This window comes from Rhinoderma darwinii, chromosome 6 (genome assembly GCF_050947455.1).
Source record: "Rhinoderma darwinii isolate aRhiDar2 chromosome 6, aRhiDar2.hap1, whole genome shotgun sequence".
Classification (NCBI taxonomy): domain Eukaryota; kingdom Metazoa; phylum Chordata; class Amphibia; order Anura; family Rhinodermatidae; genus Rhinoderma; species Rhinoderma darwinii.
Window position 1 is genome coordinate 109695305 of NC_134692.1, and position 13780 is coordinate 109709084.

At 41.2% G+C, this 13780-nt stretch overlaps 1 protein-coding gene across 1 annotated transcript in view; it reads left to right on the forward strand.

Moving 5' to 3' along the window:
- NUBP1 (NUBP iron-sulfur cluster assembly factor 1, cytosolic) overlaps nucleotides 1–13422 on the forward strand; it is a 35143-nt gene extending 21721 nt beyond the window's left edge. Inside the window, exons 4-11 of the mRNA XM_075830094.1 lie at nucleotides 3063–3131; nucleotides 3998–4030; nucleotides 4362–4452; nucleotides 6616–6770; nucleotides 7137–7247; nucleotides 8992–9094; nucleotides 11000–11083; nucleotides 12088–13422. Coding sequence (XP_075686209.1) covers nucleotides 3063–3131; nucleotides 3998–4030; nucleotides 4362–4452; nucleotides 6616–6770; nucleotides 7137–7247; nucleotides 8992–9094; nucleotides 11000–11083; nucleotides 12088–12119 — 678 coding nt within the window. The 3' untranslated portion in view covers nucleotides 12120–13422. The remainder of the gene's footprint in view (nucleotides 1–3062; nucleotides 3132–3997; nucleotides 4031–4361; nucleotides 4453–6615; nucleotides 6771–7136; nucleotides 7248–8991; nucleotides 9095–10999; nucleotides 11084–12087) is intronic.
- The last annotated feature ends 358 nt before the right edge of the window (nucleotides 13423–13780 follow it).

Sequence of the window (13780 nt, forward strand, 5' to 3'; positions counted from 1 at the left end):
TGCTCGGATTTGCTTGTATTTATTAAGTGCAGTACTAGAGAGCAGCTGCTGGGATCACAATGAACGTTCAGTGGTATTGGCTGGAGGTTCTTAGAGTTGTATGACGCTGACTGTTACATGCTGCGTGTGTTACTCCAACATAGAATTACAATGACGTTTTTATTGCCAGTTACAAATTGTGCCATTTCCCAAGAGGAAGATCAGATTTGCTCCCGGAAATTCATCATATTTGCCATAGTGTAAGGGCGGTTTTATTCACTTTTTAATATTTGTATTAAACACAGCTGCTTTGTATGTAAGGTTGCCACCCAGACGCTATTCTACCCATCTGACCGGTATTATCATGGTTAGGCCGGTGCTGGTATTTTTGACGTGTTTTTTTTACCGGCCCAATGGCTCCCAACCATCCTGGATCCAGCGGGATAGTGGCAGATTCCAGTCGGCCGGTTGCATGTCCTGGTTTCAACTGTATTTGCAACCTCTGATGGCTCCCAGCTGTACGGGTTCACTATGTAACACATTGTGAGCGGCTTGGCACAGACCGGAAGAGACTGGAAGAGATCCCTCTGCCAATCAGCCTGGGAACAGGGCTAGGTGAGTATTTTATTAGGCACTATGAAGGCGTTGTGCTGTGTGGGGAGGCAGCTATTGGGCATTATACTGTGTTGAGAGCAGCCATGGGGCATCATACTGTGTGGGGGCAGCTGTGGGTGCATTATACTGTGTTGGGTGACCTGGGTGTGTATGGGCGGAGTTATAGGTGTGGTGTAACAAAAAATATTGCATCAGTTGTCCCTCTTTGCAATACTTAAAAGTTGGGGTGGGCAGGTTTCTCAGTTGCTGTATTCTTGGCTCAGCACATATGCTTCTCCTTTGTCCCTCCGACTCCTCTGCTGATTTTGGCGCCAGCACCAGCAGGAAGCGGGATGGGCGGAACAAGAGGTGCAGTATAAATCCCCTCTTCTGGCGAGAATACGTTAGTCAGGGGGCCAACGTGAAGGGAACGGGCGGCTGAGCAGCAGCCTGTCACAAGTCATAACTGTCTGAGATGGATGGTGGCTGTGGGCTAGGGTGCCAGTAAGATTGTTTTCTGTACCTAATGCAGCACTGCGCTTTTGTGGTGGATTCTCTGTGTCTCTCTCTTGACTGTCTAGAATGGAGTAGTTGAGACCGGAGCAGTTAACTTGCAGAAGTCAGGACGATCTGTCTCACTAAAATGGTAACAGTCTAAATTTAAATCTAAATTAATCTAAACTAATAACTTAATTAAGAAGACTAATTTAAATTCTAAATCTGAAATCACACTTAGTGTTAAGCCACACACCCTTTTCCCTGGCCTGTATTTTTTTGTGAGAAGGTGGCAACCTTAATCAGACTTGATCCCTTTATGATCTGGAGTGCTTCTGACAATAGAGCAGGTCAGCTGCAGGAAAATAATGCCCCACCTGCACCACACTGAGGCTTAGGCCTTATTCGCACGGACCTATATAATTCAATGTGGCCATTCACAAGGCTGTTGTTTCAACGACCCTGTGAAAGGTCCGTGAGAAAATGGGACATGTCGTATTTTTGTCACGCTTCACACATCCCTCCATAGACTCTAGTCTATGGGGGATGCGTGATATCGCACTCCGCAGCACAGACCACGTATGCACCTCGGACGTGAAAAACTACCGTTTTTCACATCCAAGATGCGCAACGCCCATGTGAATTCGGCCTAAATCGGGTGAATATGGCAGCCAGTACTCTGCCTATAGCGTGCAGACATAGGCTGTCATAGAACACCCTGCATCTGCTGACAGGCTACAGATACTGGGGTGTTTGTTGAAAAACATTCTTTGTTGCCCATAGTAACCAAGCACAGCTTTCATTTCTTATAGTACTCTTGAAAAATGAAAGCTGCTCTGTGATTGGTTGCTATGGCTAACAGACATTTTTTTTTCTCTTGAGTCTATGGGTCAGATTTATCAAAACTGTCCGTATTACCCATCGCATCCAATCAGAGCTCTGCTTTCATTTTTCCACAGCAGCTTAAGAAATGAAAGTTGTGCTACAATTGGTTGCTATGGGTTTACTGTTAGATATTTTTGCAAATAAGGCCCAATTTGTCTGCAGCTTGCAGGCTTTGATATCTCAATCGCTAATAAAGGGAGATGTTCCGAAAATTGTCTTATATTCACCAAAAATGTAGGTGCCATTACCAAATTTCTAGGCTGCCTGGCCATGTCTAAACATAAGAAAGGTTTAAAATACAAAGTAACATTCATATCTAAAGGTGGCCATGAACATTCGATAATAGCGGACAAACGAACGTTCAGCCGACAGCCATTGGTTCCATTGCGCATGACATTTTTATGGAGGAAGAAGGTTGAGCTCTTGTCAGAAAACACTGGTATCACTCATCCCTGAGGAGAATAAAAAGTATGGACCAAAAATATCCAACACATCTCGGCCTCTTATACCCTGAGAATAGACAGACTTCGGAGTCCGCCAGCATCATGTGCCATCGATTGTTGGCAAATCCTGCCCAAAAACAATGAGGTATATCCGCAAAAGTATGATCTGTACAGGCGGCTTACTAGTCATCTGCTGGACATGTTCACTTGTGGTGCAATGGTCAAGTTGAGGGGGTACTGCTTGATAATGAAAAGTTCTGCAACACTGTAGTATACTTTGTGTTTAAGGATCTCTGGATGTAAAATAATATTGCTCCTATCGCTCTCCTGTCCTTCGTTCGTTACAATGTATGAGCGTAAGTAAAATATTTCATCCCAGAGTACAAACTGTGTAGCTCACCGAGGATTGCATGGACTGAATACAATTTGTAGCAAACCCTGAGACGTGAGACTTATTATGTCTGTCAGTGAATGGAAACATTCTTGTTTACATCAGTCAGCAGAGGCTTGAAAGCCCGTGTATGCAGGTGTAGCCCAGGAGGGCTAAATGATGAACTTTGGCCTGCGGGACGGAGCGGACAAAAGTGTAGAAACCCTTTTATTTTGCAGTCTGCCTCTATAGGAAATGTACAAACAGTTCTAATTTTCTTTTTTTATCTGTCTTAGATTGCCTTGCTTGATGTGGACATCTGTGGTCCATCAATTCCAAAAATAATGGGTCTAGAAGGCGAACAGGTAACCACATAAGAATGGTCCCTTTTTTTTACCCCTTCTTTACTGGAGGGTTTCAACCCCCCCCCCCTTTCATTACTGAGCCTATTTTTTACGTTTTTGTGTTTTTTTTTCGTTTTTGCATCGCCGCATTCATTGAGCCATAACTCTTTATTTTTTTTATTTTTCCATCAACTAAGCAGCATAAGGGATTCGTTTTTGCGTAGCGAGTTGTATTTTTCAATAAAACCAATATGAGGTACATATAACTTTGAATTAACTTTTATGAAGTTTTTGCGCCGGCACACTTGGCGCCGGCAGATAGTTAATGCAGCCATCGTTTAAATCCGATGGCTCACAGTTAACTGCCTACCGCTGCAACGTATTTAGTCGTTTAGCAGTAGGCAAGTGGTTAAAGAAGACCAGGCACTTTTATTTATTATAATCCTTCTTGCTATTAGACAAGGGGAAAGTGTTTTTTGATATTCTTTAAACCTGTGGATCCATGTATGTCAAAGGAACATCATAGGGGGGAACCCCTCCTTGTGCCAGCATAGAGACCTAGTCTTCTGTAAGAGTGGCTCTAGTGGACCTGGCGTGTCACTGCATAACCTGGTTGGCCATTCATCTTAATGGCCGGCATGTAATTCTACATTAGAAATGCGCGGCTGGCTGCAATTTCCCCTGGTGATAAGGTGATAACAGCTGATCGCCGGGGGGGTAGACAAGCCGTTTTTTTTTTTTTGTTTTCTTTTTTTTGTCCTCCTCTTTCCAGTCTTCCTTTGTCAGGCAGTACTTCTCATCTGCCACAGTAACATAGGTGAAAAAAGCTGGTTCCTTTATAGTACTTTTTTTTTTCTAAGTGTTGTTACTCTCATCTTGTTTTTTAGGTTCACCAAAGTGGCTCCGGATGGTCACCTGTTGTAAGTATCTGTCTCCAGACTGAATGCCCTGAATACTCCAATCCTTTTATGATGATGATCCATTGCCAGGTCTGGAGCCTTATAGTGACCTCTAGTGGCAACACCGCATATTATGATGCACTGTCTAGAAGCTGAAACTTAAGACATTGCAGTAATTCGGATGTATGACTTGTTCCAACATAAAAGAAAATTCTGCATAGCCGGATTAACCCAATATGTTTGATTAACCCTTGGTGTTCCTTTTTCTTCTATTTGAAGCATTGATCACTTACTGTATAATTCCTATGCTGAGCATCCAACTGTGGTCCAATTTACTACGATTGTATTTCAGTATGTAGAGGACAACCTGGCGGTGATGTCTGTTGGCTTCTTGCTTGGTAGTCCAGATGATGCAGTTATATGGAGGGGCCCCAAGAAAAATGGTTTGTATCAAATTAATATAAATAATGTATGAGTGGATCAATGCTATAACTTATATAAAATTGTAGAAAGAGGATTATCTCCCCCTCCCCAATTTAGGGACGTTCAGACCTGTAAAGTGTGCCAGCAGTTGTCAAGCAGAGAATACAAATATACACTTTGAAAAAAGGCAGGACATGGCGACCCCTTTTTTTAAATTAAGCCAGCCCGGTCAGTGCTTTTTATTTAGAAAAACGATCTATTTTAAACCACTTTATGAGCGATTTTTAGCTTTATGCTAATGAGTTTCTTAATGACCAACTGGGCGTGTTTTTACTTTCGACCAAGTGGGCGTTGTACAGAGGAGTGTATGACACTGACCAATCAGTGTCATGCACTTCACTCCATTCATTTACACTGCACTAGCGATATAGATATATTGTTATGTGTAGCTACATACACACACTATAACATTACTGCAGTGTCCTGATAATGAATATATATTACCTCCAGCCCTGACGTCATGTGTATTCAGAATCCTGACACGTCTGAATCTTTTCTGTGAGATTTCCAGCAAGGCAAACCTAATCTCGTTTACATCGTAATCTCGCGAAATTACTTTTGCCTTGCTTTAATTCTCACAGAGACGCTACAGAAGTGGTCAGGATTCTGAATACACATCCCGTCCTGGCTGGAGGTAAAGTATATTCATTATCAGGACACTGCAGTAATGTTATAGTGTGTGTATGTAGCTGCACACAGCGATATAGCTATATCGCTAGTGCAGTGTAAACGAATGATTGGTCAGCGTCATACACTCCTCTGTACAACGCCCACTTGGTCTAAAGTAAAAACACGCCGAGTTGGTCATTAAGAAACTCATTAGCATAAAGCTAAAAATCGCTCATAAAGTGGTAAAAATAGATAGTTTTTCTAAATAAAAAGCAGCACTGTCACCTACATTACAGCGCCGATCTCCTTATGTACAAAATTCAACTAGTTTGCGGTTAAGCAAAAAAAGAGGGGAGTGCCCTTATTCCCAGCCGGCTACAAAGGTATGCAATGAGCTCAAATGTAACTTTTATTAGGTATGATTAAACAGACAGGTAACTAAACCAAAACAGGACAAAAACACTTGTTAAAAGTTAGCTAATGCTCACCGACAGTAGAGAATTTTGCATATCTCAGATGCAATCAGTCAGTATGATATGATATGTTAAAACTCCATTGAATTGGGTTGCCCCATTTGAACCCCCGAGGGCGCTATGTATGTAGCGAAACATGGGGGGGGGGCTTCTCTTTAAGTTTTAATTGCAATGCCTCACTGACCGTTAGCCATTGACACTACCTGATCAGTGTACTGCAGACGCTGTTAGGATACACAGATACAGACATATCATATCGTACTGACTGATTGCATCTGAGATATGCAAAATTCTCTACTGTCAGTGAGCATTAGCTAACTTTTAACAAGTGTTTTTGTCCTGTTTCGGTTTAGTTACCGGTCTGTTTAATCATGCCTAATAAAAGTTACATTTTAGCTCATTGCATACCTTTGTAGCCGGCTGGGAATAAGGGCACTCCTCTCTCTTCTTTTTTTTTTTTTTTTTTTTTTTTCTTAACCGCAAACTAGTTGAATTTTGTGAAATTATTATGCCTGCTGGGTCTCTTTCCCTTATTTTGTTTGAACTCCTTATGTAGGAGACAGGGCACTTATAATGTGGTGACAGAGCCTCTTTAAGTCAGCTGAATTTAAGTGTGGTGAATTTATTTAGAAAATAGCGTTTGGTGCTGGAGTTACAGCACCAAACGCTATTTTCTAAATAAATTCACCAAGCAATTGTCATTTTTGAACAGAAAATAAGAGGCAATAAGGTTAAGTTCACACTACCTTTTGGAGCCTCCATTGGCAGTTCTGTCATATTTAACAGGAAGAATAGCTTAGTATGCAACATTGTTCTTCCTGTCAAAATGACGGATGATAGAACCCCCGCAGATCCCTTTACAGTCCCCTTCTAGTCAATGGGGTCCATCGGGCACCGTTTAATCTATCGTGTGAAGGGTCCAACACCGCCGTCCTAACAGAAACCATGACTGCGGTGTGAAAAGAGCCTAAGACCATCATAGAACTGAATGGTTGGGGAATGTTTGATGTGCTTCTACAGTTTGCTTTTCCAATCCTCTAGGAATGATTAAGCAATTTTTGAGAGATGTAGACTGGGGAGAAGTGGATTACCTGATAGTAGACACTCCGCCGGGTACCTCTGATGAGCATCTGTCAGTAGTACAGTACCTGAGTGCGGCTCACATTGATGGCGCTGTAATCATCACTACCCCTCAGGTAAGACTTTACATTCCATATGTTATTTGCTCACTTAATAATTTATTATACCTTAAAAGCTGATTTTGGTGTACTTGCCATTTATAGCAATGCATAAGTCCATGATTACTTTTGGTCGTGTCCATTGCAAAAAGTGTGGTCTGGTGGAATTTTTGCAATGGTTGGAAGGTCACCTGCAACCTTGTTTGCCATGGGGAAACATTTGAGGTTGCTGTAATGCACGACTCGCAGGCGACAAAATATCATCATGTATCCCTAGCCTAAATGGTAGTATTCAGTTCTAAGCATAGACCTTGTAGTGTAGTCACAATGTGGGTCCAATTTATAGAAAATATTTCTTATGTTTTCTTTTTTCCGCTTTTCCAGGAGGTGTCGCTGCAGGATGTACGAAAAGAAATAAATTTTTGTCGCAAAGTAAAATTGCCGATTATCGGAGTAGTAGAGAACATGAGTGGCTTCATCTGCCCAAAATGCAAGGTATGTGTACACTTCTTATTGACATCAATGTGTTGTAAGTTTCAATGTATTAACTCCTTAACGACCGCTCACCGTCGGTGCATGTCCTTAGTCTACACCAACGTCTTTTGGCGTCGCTGTAGAAGAGGCTGATGAGCGCTCCTGTGAACGCTCATCCTCTAAGCAGGAGCTGTAACTAACAGTTTCTGATCTTAGAGCAGCATGCTGAATATAGCTGGGTCGGAAAACATTCGGACCCCAGCTGTTTAACTCTTTGATCGCTGCGGTCCGTGACCGCGGCAAGATAATAGGGAATTCCCCGCTTTGATCTAGTCATCGGAAACCCAGTGACGTGATCAAACACTAAATCCCTATGCAGTCAGCCCTGGGGACCTACAAAGGACCCCAGGGCTGTCTGTTCAGTAAGCCTGCTGTTCGGGCACACTATGTGCTGCCCTAACCGCAGCCTGTGCCATAGTGACACAGTATGATGTATTAGCATACAGGATAATACATTACAAGTAATAAATAAAGTTATAAATAAAGTTATCCCCTAATGGGATTAAAAAAAAAAGTAATATAAATGATAAATACACTTAAAGTCACTATTTTGTATTAAATATATTTTATTGCCCCTACACTAAATACAAGAAAACTACACATTAGGTATCTAAACGACTGTAATAGCCTGAAGAATTAATCGAACAGTTTATTTAGCGTGAAACGTGAACGGGATAAAAAATGAACAAGAAAAACAATGTGTGAGGTATACGTTAGTAGAATTTTAAAACCCATAGCTCCAATAAAAGGATACGCCACCAATAGGCTCCCCAAAAAAAACGTAAAGCGTGATATTTATTTTTTACTGTATTCCTATGGATAGAATAGCTTAGTTCTCTACGCTATTCTATACAGTGGAAAAAAGGTATATTGGCCCCGGACACTCTTTTTGGCATACGCCGGAGGAATGGGGCCCAAAGGTTCGTTACAACATATTTCCCGGCACAAACATCGAATGTAGTTTGCTAATGTGATGTGAACAGAGGCTTACAGAAAGGATATGCGTCCCTGGATTGTATCATGGCAAGAACACATTTACACTGCAGATGAAACCGGAAAATTATGCAAAATAAGAATATTACAAAATGACTTCTCTTAACATTTTAGAACCAAGAAAATATTTAACCATTTAGCATTTGCGTATCGAGTCTTTCCCAGTGCATGCGCAGAACAGACACCCCAAACGTTGTGTGAATGGACCCAAACAGCTTTACTTCTCCTATGTTTAAAATCCTCTCCGAATAATGTGTCACGAGAACCATAGCTTTATTGGCGCCGCATATATCCTATATTATCAGAACGTACATATTCCACTGTATATAGACGCTGTGCATACTTGGATCTCCTTACATTCATCTGTTTCCACCAATAAAATTGATGGCATATCAACTAGATATATTATCAATGTCTGATCGGTGGGGTCCAACCCAAAACGGCGCCACATGCGACCAAGTGCTTTAAGAGTGGCAACACAGCCGTAATTCATGACATCGTAGACTGCCAATAATCGACAACATATTTTCCTCCTTTACAATGAATCCGTGTATCTAGTTTTCCAGGTAACACTTTGCATGATTTCATTTTTCTGCGCAGCATCTTATGTGAAGAATAGGTGACGTGTTTAGATGCTTCACATACTCCAATGATCCATCTTCATTTGTGCGGAGACCGAACGTAAGAACTTATTTTTTATTTTCTCTTTCAGAATGAATCTCAGATTTTCCCTCCAACTACAGGAGGAGCGGAGAAAATGTGCAGTGATCTCTGCATTCCCCTGCTGGGAAGGGTTCCTTTGGACCCAAATATAGGTGGGTTACAGGTTATTCCACATTCTTTTTATTCTTTTTCTATTATAAAAGAACTCGCCTTGAAGAAAATAATGTGGTTTGTTCAACTTTTTACTATGGATTTAGTAAAGATAATAAAGATAATGTATATTGAAAACATCGTCCTAATAAAGGGGTATTCTGGTTTCAGCAAATAAATGTTATTCAACTCTCTGACACACTTTCTGTATCAATTCCTTGAAGTTTTCAAGATATGGACTTGCTGTCCTTTAATAGGATTCTTTCTTTTTTTTTCTCTTTCAATGCCAGTGGGTAAAATCTGTCCTGATAGACACGCCGGTGCATGGTTCGTTACAGTTACAGCACAATTAGGAGTTCTGTAACGAGCCCTGCACCTGTGTGTTTATTACATCAGGATAGATTTTGTATTTACTGGAAGTAAGCAGTGAAAGCTCCTACTGAATGACCGCAAGCAGAGATCTTGAAGACTGAGGACTTAATACAGAAAGTATATTGGTAAATGATGTCAATTTTCATTATACAAATGACCTTTATGTGCTGAAAGCTGAATACCCTTTAACACCCTCTTAAAGCGAATATGCAGAAATCATGAAAACTGCGACATAGTCCAGAAACTCTGCCAACCGACAGCAAATAAGTCTGGGTTCACACATCGCATATTTTTTTGTGGAATTTGCACAGAAAACCCAATTCAATGGAGTTTTAACAAACCCCATTCACCAACACTGTAAAAAAAAATCCTCAGCAGATGTAGATTTTCAATGCATTGGGTGAAAACCACATGGGCATTTCGTTGCAGATTCTGGTGCAAAGTTTAAGGCCTAATGTACACGACTGTGGTGATTTTGCAGTCCGCAAAACCACAGATTTGTTGTCTGTATTTGTGGTCCATTTGTCTGTAAAAAAAACTTCCGTAGCGCATCCGCGTCATCAGTGTTCACGGATCCGCATAAAAAAAAAAAGCAGGATGTGTCATTTTTTTTGGTCCATATTTGCTGCACGGACTCTCATGAGGGAGTCTGTGCCATAAATATGGACCAAAAATCACGTCTTGAGTTTTTGCGGCCCAGACTCGAATCTGTAAACCTCACGGTCGTGAGCATGGGGCTATATAAAATTTGTCCGTGTTCTATCTGCAAGATTGCGGATAGCACACGGACAAAAAAAAAAACCAGTCGTGTGCATTAGGCTTAAGGCTAGTTCTGTAGCGTATTTTAAACGCAATGAGTGAATCCAGTATTAATTATTGTCAGATTACATGAGACGCATTTTGTCTTTTTATTGTCTTTTAGGCCAACGCTCCACATCGACTTTTGGTTGCGCTATTATCACAGTTACTGTATTACCCTCAGATTTTTCTGTATTAAGATGGGGGGGTGGGGGGTTAGCAGGTGATTTGCTACCGTTTTGCAATTGTTGTGATTGTCCAAATAGAGAGATTAAGGTCCGTCACCTGTCACAATTTTTACCACGTTCAAAAGTCTCACTGGAGCTCTATCTGGAAGATAATTTAGGCTGTGTCCACATCAGCGTTGCCCTTCCGTCAAGGGGTTCCGTCGGATTAACTCCTCAACGCAAAGACAAACTGAAACCTTAGCTTCCGTTTCCCTCACCATTGATCCCAATTGTGACGGAAACATTGCTAATGGTTTCCGTTTGCGCTATTGGTTCCGTCGGGTTCCGTCAAGAACAACGGAACCTTGTCACAACGGTGATAAATGGAAATCATTAGCAACGTTTCCGTCACCATTGAAGAAGCTAAGGTTTGTTTGCCTTTCCGTTGAGGGGTTAACCTGACGGAAACCCTCAACAGAAGGGCAAGGCTGATGTGAACAGGCCCTAACTTGATGCTGAAGGTTTACAGTATACATACATGACTTTTTATTTCCACTTCTTTCGTTAAAGGAAAGAGCTGTGACACCGGCAAATCATTTTTTACCGAAATTCCAGATTCACCAGCAACCTTGTCGTACAGGACAATAATACAAAGTATGTATGAATTTATTCTAGTTATTTTTACATTGGGCAGTCAGGAAATGTTTGCAGTGAACGACTTTTACTGATGTTGTTAGGACTAGAAGTGGGTTATACTAATGCCATAGTTTATAAAGAAGGTCTTACCCGGCGTATAAATTGTTGCAGAGTTCAGACCCCTAAAAATAAGATTTTTGGGCCAAATTAATGGTAACCTTAAGTACCGACAAGCAGGTTAGAAAAGCAAGTGGGGTCACCTGCTGCACGTCCCTACAAACCAGATGGGTCTTGTACTAAAGCGCAATGGGTAGGACTCCATTCTGGATCCCTGTAGGCACTTAGTTGTGGCAGCAGTGCCGACTAGAGTATTGAACATTGGATGGATGCACTAATCTAAGGGAGCACTTTAAAGCAGTGGATGGCAACTAAAGACCCCTCTGATGCTCACCGCGCATTACTGGCCCTTTTCCATTTGTTTAGTTTACAGTACCCGGTTTTCTGTGCATACCCTGCTTCTGTATCCATACCTGCCAACAGTCCCACTTTTCATGGGTCTGTCCCATGAGTTAAACCACCCGGGGGTGGGGATTATGCAACGTCAAATAGATGCATTATATGCTGTTTTGGAGGTGCTCCTGTGAGGGCAGGGCTTAGTGTCCCACAATTCAGGATTAAAATTTTGGGAGGTGAGGAATCAGTCCTACATTGAGTGACACCGAGTAGTGTATGTACACAGGACCTAATTGCCATTGTGTTATATAATCCTTGCCCGCCAGCTACCTGGGTCCGCTACTTGTACGCACGCAGGACAGCACATACATCCTGGCTATCTCTCTGCTGCTTATGGTGAACATGGGACATTCAATGTAATGTGCAGAGTCACATCTGAGGTCTCCATAAAGTGATGTTGGGTGTAGTTTCAGGGAAGAATGTGATTCAATATTGAAGCCACAATTGACTATATGGAGTTTTAGTATAATGTACATTTTCTAACATTGCTCCTCTTTTGGTTCTTCTAGAGATTCAAGATTTTTGTTCTCAGAGACACTGACAATCCGTTTCTTTGATTTGGAATGGTACATTCTTTTTTTTTTTCTTCATGTTTCACCAAGTGCTTTTCAATATTCCAGTTCCTGAAATTGCTACAAGAGCAACATCAAATTAAAACATCCTTTTGTCATCACTTGATACCTCAGTTTTGGTTTGTTTAAATATGGCCACTAAGTAGTTGTCTGTCTGTAGACATTGATTTATCATCTATTGCGTAGAACAGTTGTTTTATGATTCCAGCATTATCTCAATGCTGCTGCCAAGCACACGACCGAGGACTAGTACACCGCTCTATAGTGAACTTAGCGGCTGAATTCAAAGATTGCGCCTGCATTAAATTCTGACGCGGATGACAATTAGTTTTTAAAAAGTAAAGTGTCAGAAAGAAGAAACCTTTTATCATTTCGCTTTGTGTATCCAGAATTAATCATATTAGATCCATATAGGGGTCATATTATCAGTAGCTTTTACTTCTAGTGACAACATATTTGCAGCACTGAGTATCTAATAACTTTGGCTCTGGCTCAATTCACACTTGTTTTAATCTGGCCATAGACACACAGATTGTTTGGTCTCAATCACACAGCCGTATGTTGGTCAGTATTTTGCATTAGTCTTTGGAAGCCAAAACCAGGAGTAGAACCGACAGCGAAAAAGTATAAAACCGGATTCTCACACACACACACACACACACACACACACACACACACACACACACACACACACACACACACACACACACACACACACACCGTTCTGCTGTGTTTTTCATGGCGTTTTTTTTTTGTTATTTTTTTAAGCGCGGCCAGATGTTACATTAAAGCCTATAGTAAAATATCAAATGTACTACACACAACTGCGTTTTGGTTTGTGGCGTTTGAGGTAATTGTGGCCAGTGGCGCTTTTTACAAACGCAGCACGCTCTGGGTATGGCTTTTTCTTCAGGCATCTTTCCCGTAGGCTTCACTTTAGGACTTCAAAAACACCTTAAAAAAAAAAAAGCGTGTACAAAATGACACCGAATAAAAAAACACCATAAAAGATTCACATGTTATATTTGAAAACTGTTACCGTTTATAGAAGTTTTGTTTTCTTCAGTTTAAAACGGCACAATTTTTGTTAAGGAGGCCTAATGGAAATAGCTGTACCTCTTCCGAGTTTTGAACTCTATTCTGGTTTTGGCTTACAAATGCTGATAAATACTGCTGTGTGAATGTGGCCTTAGTGCTAAAAACAATTTTCCATTCTTTAATGCTAATTATGTGTCTGTAATAATAAAGTTGATAAATTCTGACTGATGGAAATCTGTCCCATGACTATTTATTTTGCAAGCATGAAAACGATGCACCCAGTCATCAGCGGTAAACTCTCCGATTATAGCGGTCATCTGAGAAAATTGTATGTGGGGCAAAGACATAATTCCCACGCTACAAACAATTTGCCTTGGGTAAAATTCATATTGTGGGAAGTGTTTATTTCAGTATGTGTTTTATTCCTGACGAATATTCCAACTGGGGAAGATCCAGAAGTTTAGGGTGGTCTGTTCTTACTACCTCTTACACCAAAAAACAGGGGCAGATCCAAGAAAGGGATTGGAGAAGTGTTTCACCTGATCCGCCGCAGATCCAGCTAGAACTGCGGATTGTAAAGTCTTCGTCTCAT